General features: G+C 38.3%; 1 protein-coding gene across 1 annotated transcript in view; it reads right to left on the bottom strand.

Moving 5' to 3' along the window:
• FEZ2 (fasciculation and elongation protein zeta 2) overlaps nt 1-19,855 on the bottom strand; it is a 31,783-nt gene extending 11,928 nt beyond the window's left edge. The window contains exons 1-6 of the mRNA XM_072856564.1: nt 19,530-19,855; nt 17,754-17,862; nt 14,519-14,635; nt 13,015-13,159; nt 9,213-9,481; nt 1,332-1,407 (exon numbers count right to left, since the gene is read on the bottom strand). Of these exons, the coding sequence (XP_072712665.1) occupies nt 1,332-1,407; nt 9,213-9,481; nt 13,015-13,159; nt 14,519-14,635; nt 17,754-17,862; nt 19,530-19,768 (955 nt within the window). The 5' untranslated portion in view covers nt 19,769-19,855. The remainder of the gene's footprint in view (nt 1-1,331; nt 1,408-9,212; nt 9,482-13,014; nt 13,160-14,518; nt 14,636-17,753; nt 17,863-19,529) is intronic.
• Nucleotides 19,856-20,357: the final 502 nt, after the last annotated feature.

Raw genomic sequence — 20,357 nt, 5'->3', positions numbered from 1 at the left:
ACAGCCTTGAAAGAAAAACCAACCAAACAACCCCAAACACCTGCTTTACTGTCTGCTTTAACAACAGCACAGAGAGTGAGTCAGAGATCTGCAACTGAGTCACAGGATCAAGTTCCAATCAGCCCACAGAAGGCAATACTGTTAATATTCTTTACAGTGCATTTGTACCAGACATTTTGCTAATAAACTGTCAAACAACAAAAAATGTTTCCAGGAGGCTTTAACCTCTCACTGCTTAATACCGAGTTTTTGAGAATATTTTCAAGTGAAATTTAAATATGGCAAGAGGATAAATTTCTCTGCAGGAGTAAATATAAAATGAAAAATAGATTTTTCACAGAATAAAAGTACAAATTACCAGCTAAGGGTGTCTAGTGCAGAAAAATAAAAGGAATTTAATTCTTGCTTAAACATTTAATTTACTCCAGAATTTGCACAATACTTATTTTCTCTTTCCAGGAGACAACCAATGAGTCTTTTACCATTCCTCAGCCACCTGTGGAATCACAAGCCTGTGCTGCTGCAAAGTACCTTAAGACACAGTTAGATCCAAAGCCCTGCACTGAGGTCTGATCAAATACATTGACGCACTCCACCATCTATTTTTAAACTGTTCTTATAAACCTCAAATGAAGGACATGCCACTGACTCCCAGAGATGCTCTGCTGTGTTTAACCACCTTAACAATTAATTTTTTTAAAATACAACCTTATTTTTCATGCCAATTAGAATAAAAAAAACAGAGGACTTAGAACTTATAATTTTGAGGATCTAGCCTAAAAAGATGTGAAGAAAGGGGAATTCAAAGCACTGTCAAAACTGTTTGGTTTATACTCCCTAATTATTAAAATTTATTAACAAAAAAAACCACCTCAGAGAGAAGCAGGTTATTTTAAAGGCAATCAAGTGCAATCATTAGACAACTACTAAGTGTCCCAACATCCATTCCACTTTTTGAAAGTCATTACAATAACCTCAATAAAGCACAGCAAGTTTAAACAAACAGGGGTATATCAGGTACTACAAGACAGTATTGCCAATGTCCATGACATGCGGTATTTCTGTAAGGCCCACCTGTTGAAATAATGTGAGAACATTTACTTTCCGATACGTGCAAATTTCTAGCCTTCAGGGTTTCAGAGAACAGCTAGAAAACAAACATACTGTGAAGGCTCAGAAAACAACTAAAAACTGGCCGAAATGCATAGTTAAAAATCATGGAACTTTACATACATGCCATAGGGTAAGGGGGAAGAGATAACTCTATGATTCATTAGTTTTTAGCAACCACAGTTAGAAATACAAAGAGGAAAGGAACTTCATATGCTCACTTTTGGTTAATGTCTGAAGATCTTCAACAGATGGGGGTCCATTTTTCTTCTCATAAGGAATGACAGTTGTTAAGTACTGTCAAATGAAAAACAGAGTTACTTGACAGTCCTTTCATGCAATTTATGTTGCTTGCATTTTATTTTACAAAAAATTGTAGAAATCGATATTGCTAGCCACAAATAAAAGTTTTTCAAAAGATCATATTTCACAAGAGATTAAGATTCCACCTCTCCTATCCCAAAGCTTTTATCACAGAAGCCAACTTTTTTTTTCCCAAATGATGTGACCATCATTTTAAAAGTCATGCAGCACTAAAAAAAAGTATTTTAAAAATTGGAGCTGTTTACAGTAAAAAGTTTCTTCATTAGGTTTCTTTCCTCAGAGCCACCAATAGTGAAATCTTTCCTTTCCTCACTCCAGAAGTCAACCAGAAGTCCCCCATGTATTTAAAGTACTTATAACGAATAAGAAGCTGGAAGAACAATCTTCCCACCACCTCCCCTCAAACAACACTAAAAATGCAGAGGAACAATTTTCACACCTGGTCTTAAAAATGGTAAGTATAAATATCATGTGATACACCAGTTGTATCCAAAAATCAGAAATTAATTCTTTCTTTCCAGTAAGTACATTTAAAAAAAAAATCTTTCCACATAAATATTGATGTTGCCTTCAAATCATTTGGGAAACTGCTAACAGTCAGCTTTTTAAAGGATGCCAGAGCACAACTGATACAGGCTGTGGGGGCGCATGAAGTAAGGTGTTCAGGTTTGTACAAGCGTGCTAACAAGTATTGGGGAGGGGGGAGGAATCTTCAAACTCTGCATATGTTGTGTTTGAACAGCCTCAAAAAAAGCCATAGAATTTTCTCAGTGACTGTGCAACTCTTACTAGGAACATGAAACATTCCAAGGATTTTGACAGATCAAAGAGCACTGCCCAGTCCCAGCTCCGAAGGTGATCTATAGTCCTACGCACAAAGAAAATTAGACTGCCCTACAGTTCGGTGAAAATGAAAACAGACAACTTTTGCCTTCTGACCCTATACACTTCCAACCAAAAGGTACAAAGCAAGCCTAATTAAACATGAGAGCCCACCACTTGGATTTTGATTTCAATTTTCAGTTTTAATAGTCAAGTATGCCAACAGACTGTTTCAAACCAACTCCACTTTTGTTCACTCTTTACTGAAATCTTTCCTCCTTGTCAGCTTTAAAAAAACCAAACAACAAAACAACACCCTCCGCCCCAAAACAAAAGCACCAAACAAAAACCAACACCACTCCCCCCGCCCCCCAGTTTTCTTAAATCTTTCAGAATTTTCCTACCTGGAGTGCAACCAAGATTTATTTTCAAACTCTTGAAACAACCCTGTTGCTTTAAGACTTTTATTAAATGCATTTAGGCCACATCTTACTTTGTAGCCTATATGAATGCATATTCTTCTTAAAGAGGTCAGCATTTCAAATGTACTGAAATTGCTGGAATTTTCCCTAATGAAAAAGCTTCCTGAAATCTCCCTCAATTCAATTTTTAAAAATGTAACAGGAACTTTATTCTGGGTTAACAGCTACGAGGCAGTAGGCAAAGCAACCCTCTCTCTCTCATTCAGCTTGAGAGATACGTGGTTCTCCATGTAACAATCAGAAAACACGTTATATACAAGCTCTCCTTCTCTCCTAGTAGCAGCACTTCAGCAAGAGTCAAGTGTAACTCAGACACCAGTGAAGAGGTTCACTTTGCAGAAGGAGATTTAGTGCTGCCAAACGCAGCTATAACCATTGCCATGTTTAGAGTGGGCTCATGCACCTCATGCCCAACCATACCCTTTGCCTAAAAGCCAGACACACTTAATTCTGTGTAACTTAAGGGAACCTATTATATGGGATGTACTGCCACTTCACCAAGACCTTATGCAAACACAGGGCGCTTTTCTCCCACCCTATTCCTTTTGCGTTTTCTCACATCCACTTGGCGCAGCAGAGGAAAGTATGGTTCTTGGGAAACGGTCAATTTTCGATTTCTTTTCCAGCAGATGTAACCAACAGGTATCATTACAGATTTGCACTCTTAATAAAATTACTGGAATCAATAGCTAGATATAAGGCTGTTAAATCTGCAAATGTCAGAGATGAAAGTACATCTACTAACTCAGAAATAAGATCCCAGGCTGTCATTTCCAGCCTTCAGAACTAAGTGGCATTCTACCCTTTACCTAGACAATAAATTACTAGGACATGTTTCGCTGGACCAAATACCAATATTCCCTGTTTTCCTTCTCCTGAAAAGTCCACCTTCCAATTTTCCTAACAGTAATAATAATAATAATTAAAAAAAAAAAAGGTAATTTCTTTCTTAGTTTCCAGAAATCGTCTTGTGTTTCTCATCAATGCTTCACTGCTGCAACAATAAGTCTCTATAATGGCACCATAAAAACTCATTCCCTGAATTGCTGTGTGAAGGATAACATATTATAAAAGGGAAGAAAAAAATTACTAAAGTGTAGCTTACTGACATGGCCAAGCGTTAAGTCTACTGTGACCTCTAAATTTTTGAAGCAGATTTGACAATATAAGCAGCAATTCCCACTGCAATTTGTAATCACCCATAAAAAGTGTTCAATATGCCTAAAAATCGAAATGAAGATGACTATCTTGAATTTTCTTCTGGAAATATGATCACAGAAAGAGCTACCAACATTTCAATGGCTTTTATTCAGTTGGTGCTGTTTTTTCCAACTGCATTATCAGATGGGAACAGGTAGTTACCACTGGAAGTTTCTCTTTAAACACTGAAAAATTCCAAGCCATTTTCACTTATGTCTCAAACACACATACACAAAAAAGGACTACAATTTTAAAAGGGGAAGTACCCACTAGCAGAGTAATACTACCCAGAAAATAGTAAAGGTGGTAAATACCATTAAAATTAAAGACTGAAAAGAGTTCTGAAATAACTGTACAAACTTGTCATAAACTTTATGCTGTGACTTTATGTGTATGAACTTCTAACTTCTAAGGTACACAAAAAATTGTCTGTCCTTGCATTTTTTTTGGAGCACAACTCCAGATTGGTAACCAATTCTTTCCTGCTAGCAGAAAACACCTGAACATGAGTTTAGAATGACAACACTCCCTGAAAAAACACTTGAATATTCTGAGACCAGCACTAAGCAACTGAGCATCTGATACTTTTTTACTTTGCAACTTTCTGCAATAAGAAGATGATACCAATATTTTAAAAGCAGGGCCACGGTTTGTTAATGTGAAAAAAACCAACCAAACAAAAAAAAGCCCCAAACAAAAACCAAATACCATAGAAAAATGGATTTCCAGGACTAAATCAGAAAAGAGATGGTATCTTTCCTACCTTTCTCCCCTATTTTTCATTTTAAGTTCTTGTTATTTCCATGATTGGCTTTAGGATACAGGAAGGAGGAAAAAAAAAAAACCCATAACCCTGCTAACAAGGATTTAGTATAAGATAAATTGGGGGAAAAGTATGATCAACACAAAGAATAACATTAGTAAACTAACTCAAAAAATGACTGGAAGAGTTATCCAATCAGTGTTATTGTCAATACATGATTATGCTACTTATGTCTAGAAAGTTAGGAGGCAGTCAAAGAAGTGTATTTAAATAGACATGCATATAAAAAAAGTCTTTTAACCAAAAGTAAGAGGGGCTGGCATAGCTAAATATGTTCACTTTATGAAAATATATGATATTTAAAATAGCTAAAGATACAGGTAAACAGCTGTAATTTATTATTAAATGGTAAAGATAGCAAAGAAAAAAACAGCACAGCTATTACTTTACCAATATTGAGATAGTGTAGAGCGATAAAAAACTCTGTTAGGTAAGCTCTATGCATGTGTTCAAGACCCCCAAAGCTGGGGACAAACAGCTGGATCTATATATTCATGAACTCTCATACATATGCCTTGCTTGAGAAATAGGGTTAAGTCCATGATTTCTAGCCTCATGATTCAGGAATCACTTGAGAGGAGTTGTTTTACCTCCTGAACTCCTCTGCAGGATGCTCCAGTCATCTTCCAGACAAAAGGCTTATCAGCCATGACTTCTAAACTACCAGGCAGTTTATTGCCTCAATGGACTTCTCACCAGGGGGAAAAATAATAATAATAAATAATAAAAAAAACCCCTAACACACTCCTCTGACATGACTGCATAAACTATAACAGGTATGCGTTAAATAATGTGAAATACCAGTATTTGGTAACGCGTGCCAAAAGCCTAAACAATAGCGTAAGCATTAACAGTTTACCAAAATACAGAATGCATTTAATAAAATACATACTACAGTTCTGAAACAAACAAGTATTACTTTGAAATAAAGCATAAGAATCTTGTTACTTAGGTATATGTAACATCTACAGTAATACGCACTGAAGCTGGGTCTCTGTGCTGTATATTTCAACATTTAAATAGTCAATGAAGACACAAACTTGCCTATGGCTTATGTATTTTATATCAGTAATCTGCATTGCACACATTTGGCTGCTTTTAACATCATGCAGTTTTCAAAGGCAAAAAGACAACAGAGTCCATGCATTTTCCAGATGCTCCTCTGTTTTTAGATATATCAGCTCTGAACTTTTGAAGAAAAAAGAAAACAAAACCTTTTTTCAGTTGTAGATGTTACCCAAGTCCTTAATGCTGAAGGCTGAAATGTTATGTCTAACCTGATACATATTCTTCGATTGCATATTAGATTTTTACAGACATGCAATGTATTTGAAGCACGCATTATGCCAAAACAGACTTTTAGTCTGGGGCAAGAAATAAGGGTTATTATTTCAGTGCATCAGGATATCAAGTCCTGACTGCCTTGAGGTGTTGAGGAGAGAAAGAGACTGTAGGCTGATCAGAGTCCTGAGGCAGGGAAAGAGTACAGATTCCAACATTTTTGTCCTACTTTTTCCTGTCTCAGCATTTATCTTCAACTACTGTCAATTTTCAAGATCTCAGCTCCTACCAAAAGTGCAGGCAAAGAATGAGGAAAAGAGAGAAGATAGCCCAGCACCTGTTTCTCTCCACCCGAGTTTCCAAACGTGTGGCGGAAGCCATTCTGTATGACATTTGAGATCCCTTCCATGCTGAAGCGCTAAAAGTAGTGAAAACATAGCAGAAAGAAAAAAAGGGACAGAGAAAAGTTCAGAAGACTATTAATCAGCATTTATCAAGACTATAAAAGATGAATGACAAAGACAAGCTCTAAGATGTATTTCAGCACATTTCTATTTTTTCATTCAGCTACTTAATTTTTATAATTAAAAACCAAACCTTACAATGGCAGTTAAACAGTATAACTACATCAAAAATATAATCAAACAAAATCTTCACACTGCAAACCTGATAATCGAGACTTGCCTTTAAGGCTGTTTCATTTTGAAATGTAAAAAATAATATTTCTGCAAGTTTAATTCACAGTACAATCTCCTTTAAAATTTGTGTTTAGGCAATATACTTTGAGACACTGCTGATATTAATTTTTCAGATTTTAAGCACCTCCTAGAAACACTGTTCAGAGGTAGCCATTTTCAGCTCTACCTCTTTAAAACATTTTATGCTTTCACACTTCCTTTTCCACAACTGAAGCAACAATTAGTATTCCCCATTTTTTTGTAATACGACACAATATACACAATTAGATAACAATGCACCCATATTAATTTCAAGCTCCACTACATGGAATCATAGAATCCAAGTAAAGAAAAATTAATATATAATCCAATAACAGTTTTTTTTTCTTGAACTTTGTAATCCTTTTTGCTTGCTGGACAAGACAAGTAAAAAAAATCAAAACACTTCTGATGTTTAGCATGAAGTATAAAAATCAGCAACTGACAAGAACATAAAAAGAAACTGTCAAGCTGCTAACACAGGGCAGTATGATGCACACACCTCAGCATGCTTATGTGAATGTATTTATTTATGGGAGGGGAAATAAAATGTGCTGGAATACAGTATTCATTTGCTTTCTAAAGCACAATGAGGTCAGTAAACAGACATAGATGTTGCCAAAGCCATCTTAACTCTTTTAAGATATCCTGCTTAAAGGAACTAGTATCTTGAAGCCCTGATTATTTTTAATTACTCCCCAGTTTGCCCTTATCAGAGAGGTAAAAGTTTTAGAAGTCTAAGAAAGTGATTTACCCACAGACTGTATCAAGGACAAAGAATTAAAACCTCTATTTATTAAAATTCAATTATAGTATCTACAGGAGAATTGATTTTCTTAAGAGTATGAAAATTTAACCCACTTCCAAGCTTTGTATTTAAATGAGACTTCATTATAGGTTTAGTTAATAAAATTATTAATTTATACATTATTTATTAACAGAAACTCACTCTTCACAAAGTTACTTAAACATACTATCTATATGCACATTCTCAGCACTTCCTTAAAAAAAAAAAGAAAAAAAGGAGTGTTGAAGGAAGGAAGCTTGCACCTCTTTCTGGGAGAAAGCTCTCAAATCTGTACTTGGTGACAGTGAAAGCTATTTTCAAAGGAACCACACATATGCAGCCTACAGTCTTACTTGGGAGCTAGTTTGTTCTATCCCTCTCAGAAAGCAATCTGACTCATCTATATCTTGAAGCAAACAAATATGAAAATGTCTTATATTGGGACCACGTACAGTTATACTTGAAAGCATCATTCAAACTTGAAACTAACCAGAATAGCTTATGAATCACTTGACTCAAGTTTCAAAACCAAATAATTTTTCTTCCTAGTTAGAATACCGCTTTTTGTTTTTCCATGACTGAGAACCAAAAAGGAGTATATTTGAACTTTTCACTGTGCTCTTGCAAAGGGATGACAATTTTGTATTGTTTTCCAGACATATACTTTCTTAGAGTTCCATTAAAACTTAGCTATGTGCAGAAACGCTTTTCATTAGACGGACAAGATCAGAACTCCATTTGGGTTATATCATAGGTATCTTATTCTTCTAAGGTTAGAAATGGATTCTGAAGAATTAAAGTTTCATTACAAAAATTTATTCCTTATGTTTGAAAAACAAACCCAAAAAACCTTCTGATGTCAAACTGAAGCATTCTTTCTGGGACTTAGCCAAGATCTACAATACATTAACCACATTTTACACATCCTATAAGAGACACTAAGAAATTCTAACACTGATATCCCACTTAAGTAATTTAAAATTATACTAGACAGATAAGAAAAAAAAATTGCATTGACAAGATAATAACCTAATTTCTTTCATTCTCTGCCTCCTATTATTCAAACTCTGTTTCAAAGACATTTTTCCTTTTGTTGCTATGTTCTGTAAAGAATAAAGCAAATTATCTCCTTCCTGTACACCTGCACTACACTTCGGCCTCACCCATGTCTCTCGTTGGACATAGTGACTCTGCCACAGGTTTCAAAAGATCCAGGGTAAGACTTAGTTTTTTCCTACCTAAAACCCAACATGATCAATAAATATTGGTACAACTATGTCAACAATAATACTGAATTTCCTGCAAGACTAACAGTGGTACACACACACACTAAAATTCACACAGTGAAACCAAACAGATAAATGAGTTTGCCTACTGACAATAGAACACACAGCAGTACCTCCAAAGACAGTATTTTTTGCAAGAAAGGTATGCTGATTCCAGGCTAATTTGCAAATGATAAAAAAATCATTTTTGAGTATAAGAAGAATAAAGTGTTATATGACCTTGTGAAAAAAATAATCTCAGTAGGAAGTGCCTAAGCCTTGTCTGCGAATGAAGACATGGAAGCAGGTGTACCAGGTATCTTGATATAATCTAGGACTACTACTTCCCATAGGGGAAAAAAAAAAAATTGAATGTATAAATAGTTACAAAAATTTTCTTACTGTTCCAGGCATATGACCTCTTTCTTGTTTGCCATTCTGAGGACTACCATTTTTCAGCTTCTTTTTCTTCTTTGCCGTTTCTTTGTGTTCTCTCTGTTTGTTTTGTACTTCGATGAGGACAGAAATGAAGCTGTTTTTCACTTCCTTCTCAAACTCCAGCTCATCTCGTAGAGCCAACTGCTGTACCAGTTCCTCAGAATAATCCTTAATAGCGGTCTCAATTTCTTCTAGCAGTTCATTTAACTCAGCAACAGACAATCTTTTTACTCCTATAAACAGTTCATATAAAAAGTAATCTGTCAAGATTTTAAGCATGAGAATACTTGTGGGAATTACAAGAAAAAAGTACTCTGAAATTTTTCAAAACAAAAAATTCCATTCTAAAACTACATAGAATAAAACAATATTCCTAAAGGAATAAACACATCACAGAGGTAACTAGATTAGCAACAAGAAGATAGTTAAACTTTCTTCTTATTTCTGAGAAATCTGAGATAATCTGCAAGTATGAACAGCATGTTGTAGTTAAGGAAGCTGACACCTCTGTTAACTATTACTTTACACCTACACTCACTGTTCAAAGTAAAAGGTCTCCATATTTTCTGACACAACAATCAACACTTTGGCATTTCTCCAAGGAATCCTTGGATTTTTCACCTACAGTAATACAGAAATTATGTGAGTGAGGGAATCTTCTTGGGCATATTACTAAGGTATGCATGCATATTAATAAAAGCTTGCGCCAAGCTTTAATGAGAACGTTTTTAGATGCATTTAGTAGAAAAACCAACAAAATCCTCCAAATTTTCTTTGTCTGGGGATTGTAGTCAAAAGCATGGCCTTGTCTTGCCTGAAACAAAGACTTAGATCAAAATTAGCTGACAGGCTTATTTCAATCAAAAATAAGCATTAATAGTTTTGAGAAAGCATGAGACTGAATTGGTCAAAGCTAAATCAGAAGCCTGTAAAAAGCCAGTTTGAAAACAAAAACACCCTCCAGGTTTGCATTTTAAAGATACTATTGGGTCATGCCTTACAGAGAGTGAAATTATGACCAAGAAGAATGTTCTGAGGCTTGCTTGGGTTAAAAGTGAGCACGTTCTTTGAGGATTGCTTTCCATTCCCAATTAAGTCTGACACACCTAGGAAGCTAGTAAATCCCAGCAGTTGCTATGTCAAAGAACATAATTTTCACTGGCATTTGAGAAATGGCTAGTCCTGGTTACACTGAAGGGTACAATCTGTTTAAGGACACTGCATAGATGTTCATAATTATTTGGTTACGTTGAATTAGTCTAGTAGATGTCCTGTTTAAAAAAAATTGTTACAAGGGAAAGTGCCTACAGACCAGTGTTGAAAAATACAAATAAGGCCACAAATTACAAAAAAAGTATAGCTCTTAGAAGCATCAAAGGTAATAGGTGAAATGTGATTTTTCTCTCTTAAATTACAGCAAGGAAAACTCATTGGAGAAAGCTCCTTGTCACTTACTCACTAAAGAGAAAGCAATGAAACCTGTTAAGGCAATTCTCTGGCAAGGAGCCACAGTTTTTCAGAGTAGCTTAGGCCTTAAACTTTGTTCAAACACTGTAACAGTACCAAACAGGGTAACAGTACCAACAACTTAAGGATCTAATTTTCAAGAGTTTGAACCATCCGTCGCCTATATTGTTGTTTAGACTATTCTAAGTATGTAGCATGCAGGTTATGGACTCTACTTGTAACACAGATCTTGGCTGTGCTTACAGTCATTGCACATACCACAGTAGGTCTTACCACAGCAATAACTTTTTGCAAAGTCAAGTCTGGTTGTCAGCAATAGCAAATAGCAACATCAACTCAAACATAAGCAGGGGGAAGAAAGGTAAATTCAGTGACAAGATTATCTGGTGCTCTGTGGGTGCAAGTCACAGAATAGGCCTTACAGTCTGTGAAACTGAGTATACTCTGTGGTAAAAATTAATATGAGTAAGTTCCAAATGCATTCAGTACAAAGGACAGTCTAAAAAGCACAGGTTGTACCACTGTTTTGTTTTTGTAAAAGACAACTAGAGAGAGCACCAGTGAGTCCCAACACTTCAGAACCAGCTTCACAGCCTAAGTAATAATTGTTCCAAAAACACAGGTGCAGATTACCCAACTACAATCCTGACTTGTTTATGATAGATCAGTTGTCATTATCAAAGCCTACAAAAGGGCTACATAGGAACTACTTAGCTGATGCAGGTGAGTGAAGACAGAGTAAATTCAAATGCAGAAGACTACTTGGATTAAATCTTAGATATGTAGGCTAAAGGAATCACCTGTATAACCAGAGCTGTAACTGGTTTTATTTTTGGACTGTCTTAATACATGTCTTTTTCTATCCAAGAAAAAAGTAAATACAAGCTTTGATTTCCTGCTCTCAATCCTAAATATTAACACCTCTGACTTGTCTTATAAAAGCCAGACAGTTTCCAGGAAAACCCTCCAACAATTTCAGAGAGATGCAGACTAATTCTGAAGCAGCTCTGCACACAAAAAAAAGACAGCAAGAGCTTTTCATAAAATAGTGACCTGAAAGACATGAAAGCAGATTCTGAGAAACTGGTGAAGCAAAGTTAAATTATCTGCCAAAGTAACTCAAGGCGTTGTTTGGTCAAGGCTGACCTTTAAACTATAAAGATGCAACAGACAAGATGAACTCCGGAGGCAAAGCAAAATAAATATGATATGAAATACCAAGCAAGCTTGATTAGCTCCAAACCTAAGGACATATGGAACTGTCAGAAAAGCAGGAAGCCCTGCTGAGCAGGATACACTTTGCTTTCCCATTCTTGAAATTTATGTGTTGAGACAGCTAAGAGTCCAGCCATGAAAATGGGATCTCCTCCATAAATCTGAAGTGTAGCAGAAACTGTAAGTCATGTCACAAAAGGTCAGCCAGTTTTCTGAATCTTCTACAGAATTTATATTGCTGACCCAGAATACAGGGAAGAAAGCACCAAACTTCGTAAGAGGGACCAAAGCAGAAGGATCATCTAGCAAATATTCTTTGTGTTCCTATCACCTTCTAGATTGAATTTGACAAATACACAGATGAAACAAATTTCCATCATGAAACTGATTAATCACAGGTTTTTTACATACAATTCAACCTACTACAATTAAACTATACATGTGATTTCTCTTTTCCTTTTGTGTAGGGAAGAACAGATTATTTCATTTGAGTAGAAGAAGATACAAAGGGGTTTTTTTAACTTTTAAACTTTTTGAAGAGGAACGGAAGGGGAGGAGACAAAAATATACAAGGTCTTTATGGGGAAAAAAAGCAATGGTTGCCTTATTTCTGTGTTACTGTATATCAAGATATGTTGCAGTGACTGGAACAGTACCAAAGAAACACTATTTTCTTTATTTACTGCATAGCTTTCAAGAGCTTTAGCTAATCTTCTTAAACACAGTGTACTGGCCTCAAGAAAGTGTCTAACTTTAAAATATAGAAATGAATAAAGTTCAATAAGAATGATCAACTTATCACTTTACCTATGAAGGGACCTCATTCCAGTGAATCAAGCTTCAGCATTATTTGCTTTAATTTGAAATTCTATAAAGCTTTATTTTTATTCTAAGTTATGAAAACTGAAAAAGATCAAGTCTTCTAGTTATGTTCTAAATCTATTCTTTCAGGGCATTTTGAAAATATTTTTGAATGCAGGTATTTCATAAGAAGGACTTGCTATAACTCAAACACATGGCAAACCTACCCTTTAAAATATTTTCAATAAGCATAAGAGCAAAATACTAAATAAATATCACTTACTCTCTTCATAGCTGTTGTTCGTACTGGATCTCTTGAGTGTCTGAATTTCCTGGGAAAGTATGGAGAGCCGGTCTGATTGGGTAGGCGTTTCATCGTCTTCTGGGTCAGGTGATTCCTGCATCATTTCCTCTATTTCTTCAATCACCTTCAAAAAATGAAAACCCTTATGAAAACCCTCCTGCATGAAGACAAACTGCCTGCAATTTGAAGCAAAGCTGTTAGGAGCTTAAGGTTTTTTTTACTTTCAATTAGCAAAGATGCTGCTGGATGAAACTAATACCAATACTGGATGGAAGAGAATCAACGAAATCATACTGACATTTCCTCCCCATCCTTGCTCTCTGAGAATAAGCCTACCTTTTCAAGGTAAACTGGTGATCTCATAACAAGCAGTGTGTTGAAACTACACAGTTATTTCTATATGAAGGTACACATGGTTCTGCTTAAGAGAACTGAACTAAAGAGTGAGCTGGAATATCTTTCCTGAGTATTCAGCTGAAGGGAAACAAAACAACAACAAAATCAATTACCTCCCCATCCATTTCACTACACTTCTCTAAGCAAAAAACCAAAGCTCTGAATAACCTGAAAATCTACTGTGCTTATGAGAAGTTTTATGAACTGATAGATCATAACCTGAAGGTGATTTGCATCCCTGGGCATAAGACCTGAGCCAGACAGAAAGTATGAGAACAGAAATCCTGTGCATAGAGATCTTACTTTTCAGTATAGAAATGACCATATTTCTACAGGCTAAATTATTAACCGAACAGCTGAATAAACACCACATCAGCTTTTACAGGTTTAAAGGCTGTAGACAGTGCTGAGATCCACCTCAGTAAAAAAGAGCTGAGGCAGTTCAAGCAACCCTGTCTCTCATACTCTTAATAACCATGGTCATCAAAGTTCACAGGTACCCAGTTAAACAACAAGAAAATATATTCTTGCGTTTGCTTACTAAAGCAGGATCTTAATGGACAGTCATTAACCTTACTCAGAAGAGCAATTTTCAAGATAACATAAGTAAATCCATGGATTTGGAACAGAAGCCTTTAGACACTAAGTAATTTGAAAGCTTAGTAGCAGAACTGTTGATCTGCTCTCATATCAGGCAAAAACTTCAAAGAATTCTCGCTAAGCACAAAGCCCCGTGAAGATATGAATGGCCATACAGTCATGCTGAAAAACTACAAACTCTACAATACCACCAACATTCTGAAAATATTTTTGCTTCTTAACACATCTATTTAATTTAGTAGTATTTCTGACTAATTCTTGGTAAGAAATGTATAAAGATTTCAAAGACCCTGGACTGTCAACCTCAGCTGGCATTGGAATACTTTTCAAATCTGAATGACGTAGTAATATCTCACATATTATTATGACGCTAAATAAAGATCAAGAAGCTTAGCTATGGTGAACAGCAAGGAAGAAGAACAAAAAAATGATTGCAGACTAAAAGAAAATACTACACCGAGAACACTGTCTTTGCTAAACACTTCACCTGCTCTGCTGTGAAGAGTGGTTCATCACTGATGCAGGAAACAATGATAGAATGCATATCCAACTGTTCTCTCAGCTCTTCGTCATCTGACAGGTCAAGGTTCAAGTTATCATTTACCTAGAAAGCATGAAAATGTGTATTTATATAAATATATATACACACACTTGTGTGTGTGCATATATATAAAATACATGTACATATATAAAAAACAAAAGGGGAACGAACATTGAATTTTAAGAATGGAACAGATTCCTTGCCCATAATAATGGAATCAATGATTCTTGCTGTCAAATACCTGGAAACTGAAGTACCTTAACAACTGAAATCAAAACTGTGATTGGAGAAAGTTAAAATAGCTGTCACTCTTTAAATACCCTCAGCATATAAAGATCATATACACAATGACACACAGATATCTGCACAGAAGGCAGTCAATCCAATGTAGATATTTAAATCTTAAATTAAGATAGACATTTGTCAGTGTGGGGTGAAAACCTATCTATAATCTCTAACATTACACAAACCTGTTATTTTATGTGCTTTTATAGTTCTACTTTTTCACATAATAAAAGACATGAAAAAAGTTGTTTTAAAAAACAAAACATGGTTACCACCCCAGATTATTTTAAAAATATATTGTTTAATATCTCAGTCTTTTCAAAAAGAAACAGAAGCAATGCTGTTCCCACACATATACCATCAAATTACACTCATCCTTCAAAATCTAAGTTGTATATATAGTAAAAGAAAAGATTTAAGTCCCCTCCTTAATCAGTCAGGTATACTGTACTCTCACACAGTGATATATTGTAGTTTATTTACAAAGTTGTTTGTTTTTTTCTGCACTTTGTTTATTACTAGATTCCAGTCAAACCAACCTAGAAAAGTCCCCCAGCCCCCAAAAGCTGCAACCCCTAACCTTTGACATTTTGAGTTCAATCGCTTTAACTGATCTTTGGGCTAATTTACAAGTATTATGACTAGCTGTATAAAGTCCTTGGTCTCACTGTATCAGTTTTCAGTTGTTGTTGTAATGCCTGCAATTTTCCTCGTTTCTTCAGAAACCTTAATAGTTTTCAGATTCATTTTGAAGATGCTACTGATATCCCCAGATAGCTAGTCTATAGGGGAAAACATACATTTGGTATTTCTTCAGCCATCAGAATGAATTAAAACACCCACTTTTTTCCAGAATCTGAATTCCAATAACCATGCAGTGACAGGGCTCCACTAAGAATATCTGTTCACCTAGTGCACAGATACATCCCAGGTTTGACATTCTTTAACATCTGCAGTCCTCCAATGTTTCTTCCATGTATATAGGATTATGACAACTATGGGATAGTAAGGATAACAGTTTATCTAGAAGGAGGTCAGCTTCCCCTCCTGACATGTCCAGAAGCAACATTTTGAGAGACTATCAGAACATATTCTGATGATTTAGGCTAACAAACCACCTAAACCAGCCCAAGCTACAGCTGATGTCAAAAGGACCACCTGGCCTTCCACCCTGCCACATCCCATGCCCGTTTCTGCCCTCACACTCCTACCAGGGAATGACTTGTTTAAAAGTAATCTAACAAAAATACAATAAACCAGCAATTGCACAATCCTGTTCCTTGTACCACTGCACAACACTTCCACCCAACTACTTCTTTGAGCGTCAGAGCTGTAAAAAAGTGTTCACAGATCTGTGATGTGAAGCAACAAAGATGAGATGAATCAGCCTCATTCAACCTACATAGTTTTCCTACTAAAACAGGAAAAGAAATACTTTAAGCACAAGTTCAACAGCATATTATTAATTTCAAATGCATCAAGGAAGTGTTGCTTAGCTGTTAGTATTCATTGTAAGAAAGTTAAAACAAGCTACTAGCTTGTCCATATGTGCTGTCACATATCCAGAAATACTGCTGAAACACAGAGAAGTAGAAAAAAAGTATGTCAAACGCTCCCAAACAGATGGGCTTTACACATCAAAAGGCATGCCAGGTGGAGTGAAAGCTGAAAAAACTTGAGATGTGTTTAATACATAAACTGATTTTCTCTCTACTGGCAGCATACCTAAGATTCTTTCTAATCCAGCAATACCACTTTACATTTTTTTATGTAGTTCCTTCATAACTTTCTGCAAAGAACTTACAAAAACTATACGAAACATTTTCTTATATTGTACCTAGTTTCTTATCAAGAAATCCATCAGTCTTCGAGTCCATTTTTCAGTCACACAACCAGGTCACAGCCTGGGCGGCTGTAAGTCTTTTTACTTTAAAATGTAAGAATTTAATTACTTTAAAACCACTTAGAAAATCTGAATAAACACTCTAATAAAAATTACAATAAACACAAGTCGAATTCAAGGGATAATCATCAGACTCAAATCAAGAAACTGAGTTCCAAATTGCCATCTTCCCCTGCTGAACCCCAAAGTATCCTCTTCAGCAGAACAATCTTTGCTCCTGTCACAGTAAAAAGTAGCTGTGGATTATATAATGGATGGCAGAAGTCACAGCATTACCCTATTCTCAGGTTACACATAGATATTTTTACAACATAACTCAACTTCACTATGTTTAAAAGATAAGCCACTCATTTCCTTAGAAGACCTGGGAGATGGGAATTCTTCCGAGCTTTTCTTCCTGAAGCATTTTAATTCACTTTTAAGAAGATCAGAGGACAGCCCTTGCTATAAACCTCTCTTCATTCCCTGCTCCCTCCCCCACCAACTATTCTTCTTGTTAAATAAGAGAAACAAAACAAAACAAACTCTTGCACTTCAGCGTCTCCTGGGTCACCTTTTCTGTAAAAGAAGCCACTTTAGTCTCCACCTGACTGCAGAATGAGATGAATTTAAAAACAGTCCACGCTGGATTTACTAAATCAGACTACTCCCGCCTCTTTCCCTTCCTTACCCAGAACAGTGTTCAACATGAAACAGACAGTAAAAAGATTTTACGTGCAACACTCTCGTTTTCCAATTTCTTCTATCATGCTCTGGCTCTAAAGAACATCCATCTAAAACTAAACCTGAATTACTCGAGCTCAAGGAGATGCAAACATACATCAATGGTTGTTTGATTTTTTGATTTTTAAAGACCTCCCATATATAATGCCAAGCACTAGAAATATTTTAAGCCATTTAATAATAACACTCTTTTATACAAATGGAAATTGTTTTATTTCTCTGCTGAGTACAAAAGATCCAAAGAGAGTATTTCTGCTGATCAGAACTCACCCCTTTTTCTGAAAGATTCAGCGTTGGCAAGTGCAAAGCTCTGGTGTGGGAAGATTTCCAGTCAACTGGCATTACGTTACCATAATTATCAGTCAAAGCATTCCAAATCCTGGAGAGAGGAATAAAGGAACAAAAAAGCAGACCTTAAAACAAGCAGCAACTGATCAGCAGTAAACATATTTGTAATGATAATATATTTCTATGAACAACTATTTTTTCCTCCCTAAATATTCATCTACAAGTTACCGACAATATTTTTATAACGTTTTGAAGCTAAAAGAAAATGTTTTTTGATAAACATCACTTATTTCCCTTTTTAAACCAACAATGTATGCACAGCGGTGAAATAAAACAATGCAATGAAGAGACAGCTTCATTACTAATTACATAACCATACTCAAAATCTTTTTGGGGGGTGGATGGGTCCTTCATTTAATGAAATTTGAGCTCAACTATAAATTCCGTTCCTAGCGCTGTTCCTGTTTTCCTTGCCTTTTGCACATTAAAATCAGGAATTAGCAGAGGCTGAGTAGCAAATTCTGAGACAAATCTTTTCTTTCATCACAGAATAACGAACGTGCACAAATTATACTAGAATTTTGCAAGAATTTAGTTTTATCCAGAAGTACTTTTGCTGAGCTCAGCCCCACCACTCTTGTCTACAGTTGATCTTAACTGTATCTACAGCGTACAACCTCTCTGGCTGTACTAGACGCTTGCATATGCAGCCCTATTCTGGTATACCAGTTCAGATTTTGAAACACAGCAGCCTTCTTAGCAGGTTGCTGCCTCAAGTCAGCTAACAAACCCTGCCTCTAAGCGCTCCGCTGCGGGTGCATGGTTGGAGTGGTTGCCTAGCTAGGCTCAGAGGAGGTCAGAGGAACGGCTGAGCCAGACTCAGACGGGCAGACAGAGCCTCATCACTGCACAACATGTCTCTGATTGATGGTTCTTTGAACTTACCTCACTGTTTATACCATAGATATCTAGTCTTTTGCTAACAGGTTTTTTTCTTCTCTTAGAATAAGACATACAATGTAGTTACCCCAAAGTAAAAGAAAAACTGCAGTATTTTTAATGAAGATAAGCTGACTGAAATTTACTGTAAAATAACAAGTATAAATACTTGTAAAATAATGTTAAAAACAAGAAAGCAGCATAGATCAGAAAGGCTCTGTTGCTCAGGGGAAAAAACAATTATCACAGTTACAGATGAGACTTTGCTCTCCATCTGTACTTTCCACGTTTAATTTCAAACACCGAAACAGTGGGCATTTTGGAAGAAGCTACAGAAAACCACCCTCAGTCACTCTGCGCTTCAGAACAGCTACTTTTTCTTACCCTGGAGGTAAGAGGCATTGGGACGCTCACACACTTCCCCGGCGGCTCGGGGAACAAACCTAGAAGGCTCCGTGGCAAACCGGCGCCGGCGGCTCGGCCGCCCCTGCGCCGCCCAGGCTGAACATGCGCGCCTGCGGCCGGCTCCGGCTCCGGCGGCTCCCTGCTGCAGCCCCGCGGGTGGGGAAAGGCTTCAACTCCCGCAGCCCACAAGCCCTGCTGGGACTCGGCGAGAGGAAGGCCCCGGCCAGAAGGCGCGGGGGCAGCGCTTTCGCAGGGCACGGCTAGCGAGCCACGCAGCCCGCGCTGCCCGCCGGCTCCACACCCTGCCCCGCGCCCCCACCCCGGCTGTCCCCTCAGGCCGGGCCAGGCCTTCCCCTCGGGCGGCCCAGCCACCGCCGCTCCCTCTCCCTGCCTCCCCCCCGGGCCTGCACTCACTCGTCGTCCTGCAGGGCGCTCTGCTCCGTGAGGGGCCGCAGCGGAACGCGGCTCTCGCCGCCGCCGCCGCCAGCCCGGGCCTGCGGGGGCTCAAAGCAGAGGGACAACTTCGCCCCCAAATCCCCACCGCCCCAGCCGCCTTTGTCGCGGGCAGCTTCGGGGCCGCTCCCCGCGGAGGGCTGGAAGCCCGAGAAGTCCTGCCAATCCCCCGGGTCGCGCTGCGAGGCCGCCGCCGCCATAGCTGCCACCGCAGCTGGAGACGCCGGGCTGCGCGCCCCCGCCCGCGGCTCCCGGCGGTGCGCGCTCCCGGCGCCTCCCGCAGCTCGGGGGGGCGGGAGGGCAGGGGGCGGGGCGTCTGACGGCACGGGGCTGCCCAACGGCCGCAGCGGGCGGGGCCCGGCGCGCGCAGGCGGTGGGGAGCCGTTGGGGGCGGGGCGGCCTCAGCGGCGGCGGTCAGCGGCCCCGCCCCGCGGCCCCGCCCTGCTCGGAGCGAGGCGCCGGTCCCGCGGCAGCGCAGAGGCGGGCTGGCCCGGAGGACGGGGCGGCCGGCGCGGCCTGGGGCTGGGGCTGAGGCTGAGCGCCAAGCGGCCCAGCCCTGACACCGCCTGCAGGGAGAGAAGGGAGCCGGACTTGACTGTGCCAGCGAGCATCACCTCAGGTCACTTCACAGGGTTTGTTTCTGTCCACGGAAGGTGGCAGCCACAGGCCTGAAGCAACCGCTTTTGAGGCAGCGAGTAGGGGCAGCTCACCGGGGAGGGGGAAAGGGGAAGGAGTATTTGCAATAATTTCATTGTAACCTAGTAACCGAGGGATGGGTGGCTTTTTGGC

The sequence above is a fragment of the Ciconia boyciana genome, chromosome 3 (assembly GCF_034638445.1).
Source record: "Ciconia boyciana chromosome 3, ASM3463844v1, whole genome shotgun sequence".
Lineage (NCBI taxonomy): Eukaryota > Metazoa > Chordata > Aves > Ciconiiformes > Ciconiidae > Ciconia > Ciconia boyciana.
This window is presented reverse-complemented; position numbering and strand designations above follow the sequence as displayed.